This window comes from Catharus ustulatus, chromosome 3 (assembly GCF_009819885.2).
Source record: "Catharus ustulatus isolate bCatUst1 chromosome 3, bCatUst1.pri.v2, whole genome shotgun sequence".
Lineage (NCBI taxonomy): Eukaryota > Metazoa > Chordata > Aves > Passeriformes > Turdidae > Catharus > Catharus ustulatus.
Genome location: NC_046223.1, coordinates 106,279,949 through 106,296,254, shown reverse-complemented (window position 1 = coordinate 106,296,254; position 16,306 = coordinate 106,279,949). Strand labels below are relative to the sequence as shown.

Below are 16,306 nucleotides of genomic sequence, written 5' to 3'. Positions count from 1 at the left end.
TGTATGCAAAGACACGTAACTTACTGACTTATGATACTTGTTTATACCAGATAAAGAAATACATAGTTTTATCTGTTGCTGTTGTAAAATTATCTGTAAGCAACATCTTGACTCTGATCTCCCATGCAGTAGGATTTTAGACATTTTCTTAGTGCTGCTAGAAAAGAATGGGAGATAGATTTCTGTGAAATGAAAGGAGTATCATAGCATGGATAGCTTATTTTTAATAAAAATTTATATTTCCTATTTAATTTTTTTTAAATTTATGAATGAGGCAATTTATATCTAACCGTGGAGAAAAGCACCTAGGGTTCTCTGATGCACATTCTGTAAGGAGTGGACTTGAAATGAACTTTCATGTATGTTTTTTCTTTCAGCAATGGTAAATTGTTGGCAGTTGTTCAAGACCAATGTGTAGAAATCAGGTAATTTAGCATTATCTGTTGCTTCAGATGTGGAGTTCTGAGAAAGTGTTTCTGGTCATTTGCTAGCAATACTTGAAAGATTTTTTTGTTTTATTTTGCAGTGTTACATATTGTGAGGTTTTCTGTGGAATGAGCATAAAAGCAGAAGCCTTCTGTTTCTTTTTAGTTCTCAGCCATCCCCCATTAAAACAAAAAACCCAAACCAAACATAAACTGTCCTTGACCGCCCGTAATTATAATAGATGTATTTATATATCTGTATCTCTCTCTCTGTTTTCAAGATGTGAAAGAAAAACAATCAAAATCCTCAAAAACATTCAGCATAAATCATGGTCTTTCTAAAATCTGCCCTTCTGCCCTCTAGAAATTCTCAACTAAAAATGGGACAAGGAGCTAATATCTAGTGTTCTTCTCTGTGGAGTAGCTGGCATGTATAATACTTCACCTTATTTTACAAGTGGTGTGGATTGCTGTAAAGACTGATGCTTTCCCTTTTCTTGTGCACTCTTAACAACAGGCTCTCCTTTTCCAGTTCAAGAGCACATTTAGCTGCAGAACAGATCTTGATTGAGTGTGTTTACTTGCTTCACAAAAATCCATTTGCTAGAAGGTCAGACCTTCCATTTATATGTAAAAGAAGCAAGTGTATGAAAATTGTTCAATCAAAAGTGGTGTGAGCACCATAAACGTCAGCTTAAAGACTATAAAATAAATCTTGTGTTTCAACTGTATTAATGTAACTATATTCTTGGATTGTTTCTAAAATTGTAACCTAGAGAAAACCGACTAGGCTTTTTTTCCCTAAAGTTACATGAAGCACTGAAATGATGGTGTCCTATTTTGTACAGCATTACAAATATATGAGGGATGTTGGTATTTATGCAGCTGGAGCAGGGTTTCTAAAATACTATTGTTAGTTACTGTAGCTGCCTAATGGTGAAAGTTACTATCTGCTTTTTTGAACAAATAGTTAGAGGCATGCAGACCTTTGAATTGTGCACTTGGAATATTTTTCTAGTGTTCTGTTATAGAAAATTGAATAGTGGGTTTTTTCGTATCTAAACTCATATGAGTCTTTTTTTCTGCAGGTCTGCAAAGGATGACTTTGTATCCATAGTTGGAAAATGTCAAGGTATGGCAACCTCTTCATCATTACTTAGTGTCATCACTGTTTGTTATTCATATGTTGCTAAATGGTGGTGTGTTGGTTTACTTTAACCATGGTGATACAACTTCTTAAAATCATTGGAAAGAGTCTCTTAATAGTTTTGCTTTGTGACGAGCTCCATTACCCTCCCTCTGCCAGTTCTTTCTATCATGATTAATATATGAAACCTGAATCTAAAATGAAATTATAGTTAGAATTAATAGCTCTGGGAGACACACATGGTTTTTCTTTTTTTTTTGCCCTCCTCTGAGATAAGCTTGTAATGCTGGTAGGCCCCTAGTATTTTTTTGAGGGAAATAAATTTTGTTCTGTTTAAGGGATTATATTTACTTTTTGCTTTTATTAATAACTTTGTTTTTCGTAGTGCCAAAGGATCCTAACCCTCAGTGGAGGAGAGTGGCATGGAGTCATGATTGTACATTACTTGCTTATGCTGAAAGCAGTGGAACTGTCAGAGTGTTTGACCTGATGGGTAGTGAGCTTTTGGTCATTTCACCGGTATGTGCTCTCTAAGTTAAATTACAGATACAGCAGAACTTCTTTTAAGGATCATGGATAATTTCCACTCTTTGATCTTTTTCAAATCAGGGCTTAGTTTGCTATAAATGCTTACACTATGAATATCATGCAGAAATGGACCATAAAAAATACAACACATCCATCACATGATCAACAAAAGTCATGTGTAGCCCTTACAACAGCACAAAGGATATGTTTTACATGTTTTGGAATTGTGGTGGATCTGTAGGTGCATCAGTGAAAATATGGACTCTCCACAATTTGAAGTAATAGACTGTAAATCTGCACTGTGTATGCAGAGTCAATTGCAAATCAAGAAATGTTGCTGCCAGAGTACTTTGCTTGGTACAATATTAGGTAATTGGTGTTGACAGGCCTCACACAATATATTTTCTATTTTGTTTCTTCAAAGGGTGTATTTGTGAAGGTGGTTCAAGTGTATTTCCTCAGTATATTGTCTTTGCAGACTTTTATTAATGTGGTTTCTTTAAAATCAAATAAAAGAAAATATGTTTCAGTTGTAATGCAAACTATGAAACTTTATTTTTTAAAAAATACTTAAAAGTTAATTTAACTTTCTTGTTCTTTCAGTAACACTTTTTAAAAATCCCCTTTCTCTCCCAATGTCTGCCTTCATTTTTGGGTAAAGACAGCAAGTTTTCCAGGCGATCTGAGTTACGCTATTGCTGGATTGATCTTTCTGGAATACAAAGCAAGTGCCCAGTGGTCAGCTGAACTCCTTGTTGTTAATTATCGTGGAGAACTGAGAAGTTACCTTGTAAGGTAAGCATGAATTTTGACTTGCTTTGAGAAGGCACAGTGGACTTCAGAGGAATTATTTTCTACTCTTTAAGGAAATAAATCTGAACTAATGTGTGCATTTCTTTTTCCCTGGCATACCTTAGTGTTGGGACAAATCAAAGCTTTCAAGAAAGTCATAGTTTCAGCTTTAGCAGCCACTACCCCCATGGGATAACAGCTGTCATTTATCATCCTGGTCACAGGTAAGCATTCTGTTTGCTATCTGACATAGGTATGTAAGTGATGAACAAAAATTGGCAAAATTAGCGTTGAAGTGTGTTGGATAGGGAGGGGGAGAAAAATCTATTCTAAAAGTGCTATTTAGGGCATCAGTAATAAAAAGTCATGTCTCTACTATCAAAGAGAAACCTTAGTTCATCTCACTTGACTTTATTCCATTAGTAAAGTTATTATTTATTAGTAAAGTCCTTTTCTGTTTGAGTACCTTGTGTAAGCAACATCCACTTTTTAGAATATCAAGAATAGCTTCAAAAGAGGATAAGAGGTTTCTGAATGCGATGAAAGATGGGTAAAGGTTGAAGTATAAGTTTAGTTGTTGTTTGTTTTTTATTTGTTTTAGTTGGTGGATTTTTGTTTTGTTTTGTCTGTTTTTTTGTTTTGTTTTGTTTTTCTATCTGGAATTGACTACTTTTTTAGTATTGATTTGTTATGTAGCAAGATAAACTCAGCAACTCTATTTCTGTTTCTCTTCAGTTGTTGGAACTAAGCTGTGTTCTAGATATTTTTCTTGTATTAGATCTGCTAGGATTAAATCTTTCAGCATAATGTTACATCACTGTAATGTTTTAAATGGAAATTAGGCTTAGCTGTAAAATACCAGAAGAAACTCACTATTTAAAAAACTTGTTCTCATTCTTCAGTATTAAGTGAGCTGTCATATCTATCTTAGGAAAACAAATTATTATTAATGAGATATAATGTTCTTCTAGCTTATTATTTTGAGAGATTAATTTTGTATATGGCTTTGTATTTCTACCTAATTAATATTTAGTGATTTCACATAATTAATACTCAGTGTAATTTACAGTTTTGAGATAGTAGTTATGGACTACTACTACAGGCAGCAGAATCAACCCATTGTTTCCTTTGATCAGACCAGGGTTGATGGTTGTAGTATTTCCTGCTGTGTGCAGCCTGTTGAGTGGCTTAGTAAAGTTGAAAAATTGACACTTGAAAGAATGCACAATTGGATGGAATGGATGGAAAACAAAAGAACCAATGACTTACCTGGAAAGCTAGAGATGAGAATGAGTAGGTATACATGATGCAAATAAAATTGAATAATATTGAAGTATTTTTAGATTTCAGGATGTTTAGTTACAGACAAAGTTTATTGTTACTGTTAAGTGTCTTGGTGTATTTAACCTTTTGTTACTCTAAGCAAACTGGTATAGATTTAAGAAAATTTAAAATTTAAAAAAATGTGGCATCATAATACATTTTTATATATTTTATAGACTTCTCCTTGTAGGAGGCTGTGAAACAGATGAGGATGGAGTATCTAAAGCAGCTGGTTGTGGGATATCTGCTTGGAGAATTCTGTCAGGCTCTCCCCATTACAAACAGGTCACTAGTTACGAAGATGATGTCAGAACAGTAAGTATGTGTCCTCATTTTACTGGATGAATATTGCCGCTGGAAGCTCAAAAAGTATCTCTTTATGAAAGATGGCTTTAATGTGATGTTTTTCTGTTTTCTAAGCTATGATGTGTATGTCTAAACAGTTATCTTTTTCCCCACAGCATCTGTCTGTTTTTTGCTTTTTCTGTAGTATGACTTGAACTTTAAGTTCTTAATTATCACTTGTGGTTTTAAAACCAAAAACAAGAAGAAAGGAGTTTGTAAACTTCCAAGCTGTTACATTTTTTGCTCTTAGTTGTACGTTGGGATATGTTACCTGTCTTTGTTGGAAAAAAACAAATTACAAAATTACTTCAGAACAAAAGGCAGCACACCTGAAATAAATGTTTCAGTTTAATTCCGGCTCTTGATTTCTTTTTCTTCTAGTAGAAGTAAATGTTTGATTTGGTAACAGCTTGGTTATACTGAAATCAATTTATCATATACCAGGATAAATTCCAGTATTTACTCTTACATAGGTATTGCTTAGTATTACAAGTGAGTTGTTAATTTAATTGCAAATGAGTAGTGCTTTTCTGTGACATGTTATATACCTGCTGAAGTGGACAGAATTATACAAACTGGGTTTTGTTCTGCTTGCATTATTTTAGAGTAGGCAATCTTATGGAAGTTTAAAAATAGTAACATATAGAATATGCTGAGTTGGAAGAGACCCACAGAGATCGAGTCCAACTCCTGGCTCTACACAGGACACCCAAGTGCCTGATAGTATTTTCCAAACACTTCTTGAGCTCTGTCAGGGTTGGTTCTGTGACCACTGCCCTGGGGAGCTGTTCCAGTGCCCAAACACCCTCTGGGTGAATAACCTTTCCCTGATATCCGATGCAAATCTCCCATGACACAACTTCAGGCCATTCCCTCAGGTGCTGTCCCTGTCAGCACAGAGCAGAGATCAGTGTCTGTCCCTCTCTTCCCCTCTCAATGAAGCTGTAACTGCACTGAGGTCTCCCCTCAGTCTCCTCCAGGCTGGACAGACCCAGTGCTCTCAGCCTCTCCTCCCATGGCTTCCCCTCAGGGCCCTTCACCATCCTTCTGGCCTTCTTTGGACACTCCAAGTGACTTAATCTCTTTCATATATTGTAACACTGCTGACTCATTCAACTCGCTGTCAGCCAGGACCCCAGGTCCCTTTCTGCAGCGCTGCTCTCCAGCCTCTCATTCCCCAGTCTGTGCACACAGCCAGGGTTCCCTCAGATAGAGACTGGCACTTGGCCTTGTTAAACTTCATATGGTTGGTGATTGCCCATCTCTCTGATTTGTCAAGGTCTTTCTGCAGAGGCTCTAAAGAATCTTGCAGAGTTGTTTTAGTATTTCAAATATGACTTAATTTTTGGTGCATAAAACAATGTATGAGATTGTTTTTCATTGTATGATTTGTTTCTGTTCTTACAGGCACAGAGAAGAGGATTATTAAGGATTATGAATTTAAGATTTTACAGCAGGCGAGGAACAGAACAGGTATTAAGATCTAGGTCTACCTCAGAAATGTATTTTACTAACATAATTGTCTATTCATGACTACCTGAGAGACTGACTTAAAGCAGGTTTTAATTTATGCACTTTAGGAATTAGCATTCTATTAAATTAATCAAAAAGCTTTAGCATTAAATGGAGTAGCTTGCCCCTTGAATCACTAGGTTTCAGGATCAGGTCTAGAGATGTAGAGTTCAGAATTAAATGTAAACCCTTATTCAAAAAAGAAGCTGTAAGAAGCCACCTAATTATTTGTTAATGAATGTGATAATCGGACTATGTTAGATGTGTTATATATTCTGCAAGAAGAAAGTAGATTGTGATGATGTTTCTCAAATATATGCCCAAGAGATAAAGAATAAGAGCAAAACTTAGTGTTCTGCGCTATATCTTCCTACTAGAAAACAATAAAATCTCCTCAGCCTACAATTTTCACACCATGTGGGGAAGAAAAAGTAGGTGGATTCAAACTCTTTGTTCATGGCTTAAATAGGGGAGACACAAGGGCTCTGTTTTTACAGTCTGAGATACTATAGAAACATTTTGCGGAGTAACTTCAAAAATTTATTATGGGTCAGACTTCTACTCCCAGGATGCATGTGAACCTAATGAAACTGCTGATCAGAATCAACTTACTCTTACCAAACTCTGGGTATGAACCTTGTGTTTTTCTCTGCCCTGAACGAGTGCTAAATCTTGAATGTCATGCTGAGGTGTAGGTTGTGCTTTCTGTATTTCTAAGGTCTTGTACATAGTGCTCATGACTTTCTTCTACATGCCTTAGGAGCTCTCCCTGCAGTACTGCAGTTCCTTTTCTTATCTCTTGTCTACTCATCGTGTGTAGCCTTGGTTTGATTCCTTTTTCTATCCCCTTGCCCTTCTTGTAAAAACAAAATTGCTTTCCCATCTTTTGTTTACAAGGAAAGAACAGTAAAGAATCTCTGTCTACCACATTTACTCTGTGTCCTCCTGAGAGAAAGAAAGCTGATCTGAGTTGGAAATGACCTTAATAGATTTTTGGGATGTTTTAGGGGATTGGTTAAAAGAAGAAGTTGTCTGCTTGATTGGAAAGGGAAAACAAATCTTTCTGAATCTTTCTCAAGGGTGGAATGGGGAGAGATTTTATTTCCTTCACTGAAAATGCTAAAGATAAAGCTGACTTAAGCTTTTTTTGCTGAAAAGCTTGTAGTGTGGCTGTACTAAACTTCAACTTCATTGCACTTGCCACTACTAAATTAATGAAGAAATGTGGAAACTTAGTCATCCTTGAATGTTTTGATCCAGTTTAAGAGATTGTGGCTTAAATATGTAAGGTATAGTTTTTATTCCTAGTGTGAAGTTAACACCAGGGTTAAAGTATGACAGACACAGCAGCTAGAGGACATGTATATTAGAACTGACTACCCTGGGATTTGATTCTTAGTGTTGTTAAATGACACTTAAAAATGTGAAGTGCCAGCCTGCTGAGTTTCTCAACATCTTGTTTTGCTGTTCCCTTAAGCTGATGATCTGTTTATGGAGACAACATTGCCTGCTTTGGAAAAGGACTGATTAATTTTTATAGATAACAGGGCTTGGGTGGTAAATTTGAGTGTGTTAATGGCCACCCAATATCTAAATCTCACAACCAGAGAATTATTACTGACTGCTGCATAAATGTTTACCTCCTTTCAGGATCTGTGATGTATACCTGATCAGTTATCTGAACAGGTTGTAGATTTTAGCTCTGTGTTTCTAGGTCCTTGAACAATCTTTTGTTCTTTGTCCTTTGTGCATGCAGATTGACTTGTAAAGAGAGAATTGCCATTCAAAGGCATGTACAATTCCTGGACAAACTACAGTTGAAAGTACTCCAGCTGCCTAAGAATATAGTCATAGAATACGAATTTTTTCTTACAATTCTTAATGTGTTTGAAAAACCCCTTAATACTCTCCTTTTCAATTAAAAACAGTTTAGGCTTGAATTTAAGGAGTGCTCTCAGCAACTGGAAACCACTGTTCAACAGTAAACAGATTTCTTGATTGTCATTGCTTCTATGGCATACCTCGAACTTTAAAAGCCTAAGAAATGAAATAAAAACAATAATTAAAAAACCCCTGAGTCCAAACAAACGCCTTGACCTGAGAAGAATATTTCTACCTTCAAATAATACCTACCAGTAACATTCTATAGAAATGCCATTAAAACTTCTTAATTGATGAATGTCAGCTAACCTTTCTGTGCTTCATTTATGTTGGGGTATTTTCTGAGAGGGGAGGTGCTGGCCTAAAAGCTGATAGCTGCAAACTTGGACAATTATAACTCTGAATCCTTACAAAAATTTTTTTTTAAGTGAACTAACAAAATGAGATTTTATGAACAATGTAATTTTTGGGTGTCTGCATCCTGCTGTCTTTCAGGGAATATGAGACACTCTAAGAACTGAATGGTCTTTCTGAAAATGTAGAATTTTGTTGGGAGAGGGGTGAATAAATGTAAAATGTATTTTCAGAAATTGTCATTCATTGCCAGTGGCACTAAATTGACTCTAAAATTTAAGCGTGTATTTAGAGTGTCTTGTGGAAATAGTGTACAGATCCAGTTGTAAAAGTCCAGGACTTTGTGAATCCTTAAGAAGGTATTTGGCTAGAAGTATGTTTTGCCTCTTAAGATATCCAGACCTGAAGGAAAATTTAATCCTGAAGAATTTTTGTAACTTTGATGAAGTTAACTTACAAATGTTGCATTATTTTATCTATATGGACTTAATCTGATATTCAGTATTTTATTACTTGGTCTGTTGTCATTTGAGAGATACTTGGATTCTGATTCAGTGTCCTGAAATGAACAATGTGCTCTTCCAAAATCTCTTAATGTCTGCATTTCTTGTATCCCATTTTTTCCCCTTTAATTTAAGAATTTGATTTGCAATAAGGTCCACCTAGATTTTTGGTCCCAGGGAGCAAGAGCTGTTATAAGTTGTGGTTTGGTAATAGTCTTCCTTGGGTGAACCAGAGTCAGGACAGCAAAAAATGAGGCTGCTGAATGTTATTTCTGCACAGAGAAAGACATGCAGTTTTCCCTCCAAGTAGCTCTGCATTGCTGTCAGGGCGTTCTCTCAGGAATGTTGCACTTCCAGGTTTTATTTGCTGAATGGCAGTGTGATACAGAAGTTTACATTCCGAAAGATTTGTTCATACTAAGATAGTGTTCTTTCTTTATGCAGGTTGTTTTTGCTCTTCCATGCCACAGCTGATCTCCTATCTTTTTCTTTGAGAATAAGGGATTTTTTTGTTTGTTTTTAATTTAAGGCATGTTAACTTTTAAGAGTGGGAGTTTTTAAAATTTTTTGTTTCCCTAAAATAGAAAATAAATATATTTGGAGGAATTTTTTGGGGTATTCCTTGGTGTATATTTTTATTATGTTTATTTGCTTGGATATTATGTTTGGCAGGATGGAGTTTTCAAGATGAACCTTTCTCCTGATGGAGCTCTTTTGGCAGCTATTCATTTCTCAGGAAAACTGACAATCTGGTCCATTCCATCTCTCAGACAACAAGGAGAATGGGACCAAACTGCTCAGGTAAGAAGAATGTACATATTTAGAAACTTGAATTATGTATCTTACTTCTCAGGAAGTGTGTTTTTGTAGGAGATGAGACGAGTTTGGGTAAGGGTGCATTAGCTGCATACGAGTTTCCCAGTGAGCTCCATGTTTTTCAAGAGCCCTATACTTACTTTTATAATAATTTTTCTGTGTTATATCCATAAACTGTAAACTTGAAAAATTAAGAAAAAGAACCATGTTGCAGTGAATTTTTCATGAGGCATTTTGGTGCCAAGTAGGTAACACTGTTAGAATTAGACTACAATGCCATTAGACTGAAATGCTATTCTAGAAGAGAAGTAGAGGCTAACATGGGTAAACATGTTTCAGTGGTGGAAACCAAATTCTGCTAGATGTCTTAATGTATTCTATTCCTCCCTCCAAATTTACCATACCTGCTTCCAGATGATGCTCTAGAATATTTTCTTAATCAATTTGCTATTAAGTCCAATGCTTTCTACAGGAATTGTTTGCAAAACTAAGTGGGGGAACTTACATTAGGAATTGCTCAGACAGTGGCAAACTTTTATGTGATTTGTGTGAATTTAAACACTGGAATTAAAAACCAATTAGTTTTCAAAGAATAAAACTTCATTTTAATGCAGAAATGCATTCTGAAAAGTGAAAAATCTGAAACGATGCACACTGGTATGTGAAGTGTTCTGATTTTCTTCCCATTAATTCCTTGACTAATAGATAAAGAAAGGCTTTTCACTTGAAGTACTGTGTGTTATGTTCTAAACCTGCAAGACACAAACCAGTATCAGTTCCTAACAGAGTAAACAAATGGGATTGAAATGTAATTTTAAGCTTATTTAGAAAAGTATTTTTAAATAGCAACCAAAACAAAAAAACTTCAAAGAAATTCTACTCTAGTGTTGGGATAAGTGTGTGTGTATACATATGCATATCTCTTTATCTCTATTTTTAATATACACTTCAGAGATATTTTGCTCAAGGATGCTTACAGTGAGTTGTATTTTTTCTTTCTTTTTGGCAATAGTGAATATGTGTTCTGAAGGAGCATTCAGGACTTTGTAATTCAATGAGGGTGATATAAAAGAATATTAATGCTTGACTGTTCTCAAAATTTTTTTATTGGTGAAACTGGTGTCCAGGTATAACGTGTATTTTCATAATATGTGTGAAATTAACTTAGAGGGGCATCATGTTTACTTTTAATTAGAGACTCTCCGTTTCTATTGAAAAATCAAGTCTGAAAAACACCTTTAGCTTGACTCAAATGGGCTTTAGTTATTTCAGCTTCCTGTACTTCCACTGCATTGCACTTGGGGGCAGGATTTCTGTCACTGCTAAATCACGTTAAAAACAACAGTACTGCAACATAATTCTAAACCTTGCAGTGCATCAATTAATAATTCTGCTGCTTTTCTTGCACCAGTCTTGAAAGGGGCTTTATAATTCTGAAAACAGCTGGGGAAAATACTTAACAGAACTGTACTAGACTGTCACAAAGGACCACTACACAGACTCTTTTGGAGATTATTTTATGTGCCTGTATCTGCAGTCCTGTGTATAGACATGAAAAGCAAACACTTGGCTTTTGATTGCTGGAGAACCTTTATTTCAGAAATCTTTAGGGTATGATTACTGTTTAAAGCCAGCCAGGCCATGACTTGTGGTTTTGTTTTGTTTTTATTTTTAATTGTTGGTAGAAAAGTACACTGGTACTGCAGCAGTTGTATGTTTATGCTTGAGAAGATTTTGAATTTATAGGGAGCATTTTAATTGAAAAATGAGGGAGTCAGCAACAGAGTAAATAAATTGAGTCTGTTTTATAAAGGTTTACTTGCATATATTTTTTTTTTCAGCCAGGCTATGATGAGCTTAACCCAGACTGGAGACTCTCTAGTGAAAAAAGAAAGAAAATAAAAGGTATGCAGTACAGTTAGATTATTATTTTATATCACTGTGTTGTTAAAAATAGTAATGCAGATATATGAAGGCTGAAATGGCTTAATTAAATCTGTCAGGTTGCCAAAATTGTGTGATTTGAATTTGTAGCATGGCAGAACTAAATGGGTGTCACAATAGTGTTTTTTCAGATTCTCTCTTAGGAATGCTTTTATAGCCATAATGAAGTTGATATTTCAGTTAGCACAGGATTTCATTTTTTATTCCTGTGAATGTCTAATAAATCTTGGATGCTACTGTAACTTAAAGAAATTGGTTTAAAATGCTAAAAACAGTTCTAAAACAATTCCCTCTGACTGGATTTACCTCATCACTCTTTATTGTTTTCTGAAAGTTCAAGCCAATCTGTGCAGCCATTTAGCACCTGGTTATTGCATGGCTGCTCCAAGAGTGCAGAGATCAATAACTATTCCATGATCCATTTGCTGCTGCTTGTACACATCTATATTATTAAAAGATTCCTGTTTCTTTGTAGTATTTTACTTGGGAATTCTGTCTTTGGGTTAAATTCATCTGACCTTCACAAGTAGGCTGCTGATTGAGCACTATTAAAAAAGGAATAATCTGACCTGTTTTTCTTAGTGCTGTTTGGGGAAAGGTTGTTTTCATCAGAGTAGTGGAAAATGACATGTGGGAGCAAAATGACCCAGCTCTCTGATGAGCATTTTATCCCAACACAGTTACCATAATCAAGACAGTGACTGGAAATGCCACAACTTCCATCCTCAGTCCTAGAGACTTTTTTGTTTATTTGGCTTTTTAGTTTATATTCCTAACAAACTCCTCTTGAGATATGTTGATAGGTTTATTTGCCCTCAAAAATAGTGTAGGCTTTTCTAATTTTCATTAATATTAGGTTTGTTGTCATGTCAGGATGGCCTGATAGGCAATGGAGTAGATCTTTATCAAAGATCAAAAATCTGTCACTTTTCATGCAAGTGACATTTATATGTATATATAAAAATTTGTAACTGACTTTTTTGTTCTCAACAGCTTTATTTAATATAAAAGATAATTGATATAATATACAAACTTAGTGAACCAAGGTTGCAAATAAAACAATAAATATCTGTTAGATTAGACCATATTTCTTCATAATGGAAGTCTCTTCTGTTCTTACCTGTGGTTTAACATTATCTTCCTTTATATGGTGCATTCTTATTTTAGATAAAGAATCCTATTACCCATTGATAGATGTAAATTGGTGGGCAGATAATTCTGTCATCCTTGCTCGGTGCTCTGGTGCACTGACTGTGTCATCAGTCAAGACGTTAAGAAACCTGCTGGGAAAGGCCTGTGAATGGTTTGAGAGTTCTCCTCAGGTCACTTCGGCTCATGATGGAGGATTTCTGAGTCTGGAGGTGAGGAAAGTGTACAAACAGGTATCCTTTTGGAATGCAGTATAACATTTTGGTTTTTTATATGTGATCCTAAGGTAGGAAGGTTAAAATAGAAGATGTTACTACTAATAGGAGAAGTGATTCTACTTCCTTATCTGTAGATAGCATTGCAGGGAGATTCTGAACTTGCTGCAGCTTAACTGTTACCAGAAGAACTTGATAAAACAATAAATAACTTGAGGAGAGGCAAAACTCCTGGAAGGTTGAATTTCAATGAGAGGAACCTTGCAACAGAAAAGAATTAGTGTTGACAGTAACCTTGCCTTGTATGTTAGTGCATCTGAAGAACACTGCAACCATCCCTCTTCCACTTTGTAATACATGGCTCATAGAGTGAATACATGAGTGACACATGAGGAGCACAATGAAGGCAGAGCCATGTAAGAGATACATTTTTTTTGTTTATTTTTAAAAGGATTCCAGAAGGGAATAAAGTATAACAATGTTCATCAGTAATTTTCTTTAAAATGGAGAAAGTTATTATTTTCTAAAGCTTATACTGAAAGGTCTTAAACATCTTAATCAAAAGTTTAATATTAGAATCTGAAAATTTCAGTACTCACCAAAGCTTGTGTGTATGTTTTTGGAAAGTTGTTGTATTCTGGAAATAATATATACAGCCAGTGACTGGCACAGTACAGCCTAAGGTTGTAGTCTGAGATTGGGTTGAACAGAAAACATTTCTTTGAATAACTGAGAGTGGAAAACATTTCTATATGCTGCAGTAAGCTACAGAAAAGCATGGGAAGATGTGTCCACTGTTGTGCCCTGTCTTGGCTGGTGCAGGAGGTGTAGTGTAAAAGCAGGTTACTAAGAAGCCTTCACTTTGGTAGGTGAGGGATGAAGCCTCAGATCCAGGAGACAGATGCAGTCAGGGTTTCTGGAACAGGTTAAGCAAACAAAGGGTTTAAAGGAGAGATGGAGGAAGGATGTTGATTCTGAAATTTGAAGTCCTGGAAGTGGAGACGTACTCAGTTCTTACTACACTAGTTTAGGTGTACTAGGGGGATGCTTCTTGCTCCTGTTTTCTGTGCAGTGTGAGATGAAACTTGTTCCAAAAAGACTGCGCTTGGAGAGCAGGCCTGGTGATGAAGATGAGGGAGAAGATGACTCAGACTCAGATGATGAAACTTCTGCCAAGGACAGATACTTCAGCTACCTAAAGCAAGGCCTGTACTTTGTGACAGAAATGGAACGATTTGCTCCTCCGCGGAAACGACCACGTACTATTACAAAGAATTTCCGCCTTGTCAGCTTAAGATCCACGACTCCAGAGGAACTGTACCAGAGAAAAGTAAGTCTAGAAGGAAAAATCACATCTCTCTTAATCAGCTGTATTTATAAAGAACTTTTTATTTTTCTTTTAATTCCTGCTGTGTTGACAAAAGGATTTAGGGACGTATTTCTTAGAGTCTCTTCACTGATGGTGTTCTGTGTCACCTGGTCAAAGAGAACCTTTTTTAAAACTAGCATTATAATAACTGGAATGAGGTGATGTTTCCACTGGGAGACATTGTGCATCATTGGCTTGGCTAGACTTGGACATGTACTCATGTGTTTGCATGTAGTGAAAGAGTTGGCAGATATATTGAATGCAATCAGTTTAACTTGTTGGCCCAGGAGTGGGTGAACTTATGGTCTTCGGTGAATGTTTTGCATGTTTTTTGAGATATATGTGCAGATTAAGCCTCTGACTCATTCTTATCAAACAGATACTGCTTTGTTTTTAAGGCTCGTGGACAGACTGCTTTGTCTAGGCCATTCCAGTTGTTCTGATGGTAAACCAACCCACTCTATACCTGTTACAGTGCCCAGGGAATGCTGATGTCAGACTAAATACAAGATATATAACTAATATGGTGTTACTTAAATAACGTCTTCCTTCTTTTGAGGGGAAAATCTCTGATTTTCCAGGGGTGTTCATCAAATCTGAGTCTTACTTATCTCTATCTTGAACCAGTCTCTTTGCTAGCTGCTTATGCATACCCACAGTAATTATCCCTCTACCTCTGTCAACACACAGAATTAACAATTCATTGTTCATTTTCATTTTCATGTGTTTGCTTTTTAGATTGATAATGAAGAATATGGGGAAGCTTTGTCTTTAGCTCAAACCTATGGCCTTGATTCAGATCTTGTGTACCAAAGACAGTGGAGGAAGTCGGCTGTTAATGTTGCTTCAATTCAAGACTACTTGGTGTGTTTGTGTTTTGTGATTTTTAATTTGTTTTTTAGGCTTGCTTATCAGACTGACTGTGTTATCTTTACAGAAATGGAATTCTCAATTGTATTCTAATTTATGCAACATAAATTGGTGGCAGTTTGAAGAATTGTCTGCAAATTCCATTTCATGTTATGTGTAAGAGAGCAATTCAGCTGAAGGCCTGATCTAGAAACCTTGGCAGTTAATGAAATTTCTTTTGGAATATCTTCTAACTTCTGTTAATAGCAACACACTTTCTGTGTGTAATCTCTCCCCCCAATTATTATAGGAAATAAATGAAATAAGATGAAGTTGGTATCAGTAACTATATCACAAAGATTGAATAACAAAATTTACAGAGAATTCTGTGAACTGTAACTGGGCTTTTCAGTAGAATTCAACATGGGGGTTTTTTGGCTTGGAAGTAAAGTATTAGTAATAGAAATCTACTATTAGTATATATATATAATATATATAATTAGTATCATACATAGCTTAGTACAGTAGATACAGTTTTAGTAATATAGGTATATTAGTGTATATATAATAGTGTAGATAGGTATGCTTGTCTAGGCTGAAGTATTACAAGAGATCATGAGAAATGTAATCTATTTTTTTTTCAAGTCAGATATTGTCTGAATGCCAAAATTTAGCCATTCTGTATGTGATCTGTAGTGTCAACCAAACATCAGCAGATAAGGCAGATATATTTTGTAATTCTGGTGCCTCTTCTGTCACAGAATCTTACTGGCATGTGAAGAGGGTGATATTCAAAATTACTCTAGTGCTATCGACACTTGTTTTATAAAACATATTTTACTCCCAAACCATCACATTTTATTTAGTGTAAAAAGGAGTGACATCAATTAGAAAGTACAAATAATAGCTTCTGTTCCAGTTGTTGTGGAAGTTCTGCTAAATCATTTAGTATTTCTGTGCTCTTTTCTGCCACATATACTCTGAGGGAATTGTGTTTATTGTGTTCTCATCTCTTTTGTTGGTTTGCATTGTCAGTCACCACAGAAGCTGGACATTTTCTTAGGTGAAAGAAATACATGAGGGAACTTTAACTTATCTCTGGTTCCATTGCTTTGGATTGGAGCATGTAACACTGTGCCTGTGCTCTTGTTCTT

At 35.7% G+C, this 16,306-nt stretch overlaps 1 protein-coding gene across 1 annotated transcript in view; it reads left to right on the top strand.

Moving 5' to 3' along the window:
* NBAS (NBAS subunit of NRZ tethering complex) overlaps positions 1–16,306 on the top strand; it is a 161,479-nt gene that overhangs the window by 7,457 nt on the left and 137,716 nt on the right. Inside the window, exons 5-16 of the mRNA XM_033055335.1 lie at positions 378–425; positions 1,514–1,557; positions 1,958–2,091; positions 2,762–2,895; positions 3,018–3,116; positions 4,392–4,530; positions 5,968–6,033; positions 9,483–9,611; positions 11,468–11,531; positions 12,738–12,931; positions 14,007–14,264; positions 15,042–15,167. Of these exons, the coding sequence (XP_032911226.1) occupies positions 378–425; positions 1,514–1,557; positions 1,958–2,091; positions 2,762–2,895; positions 3,018–3,116; positions 4,392–4,530; positions 5,968–6,033; positions 9,483–9,611; positions 11,468–11,531; positions 12,738–12,931; positions 14,007–14,264; positions 15,042–15,167 (1,435 nt within the window). The remainder of the gene's footprint in view (positions 1–377; positions 426–1,513; positions 1,558–1,957; positions 2,092–2,761; positions 2,896–3,017; positions 3,117–4,391; positions 4,531–5,967; positions 6,034–9,482; positions 9,612–11,467; positions 11,532–12,737; positions 12,932–14,006; positions 14,265–15,041; positions 15,168–16,306) is intronic.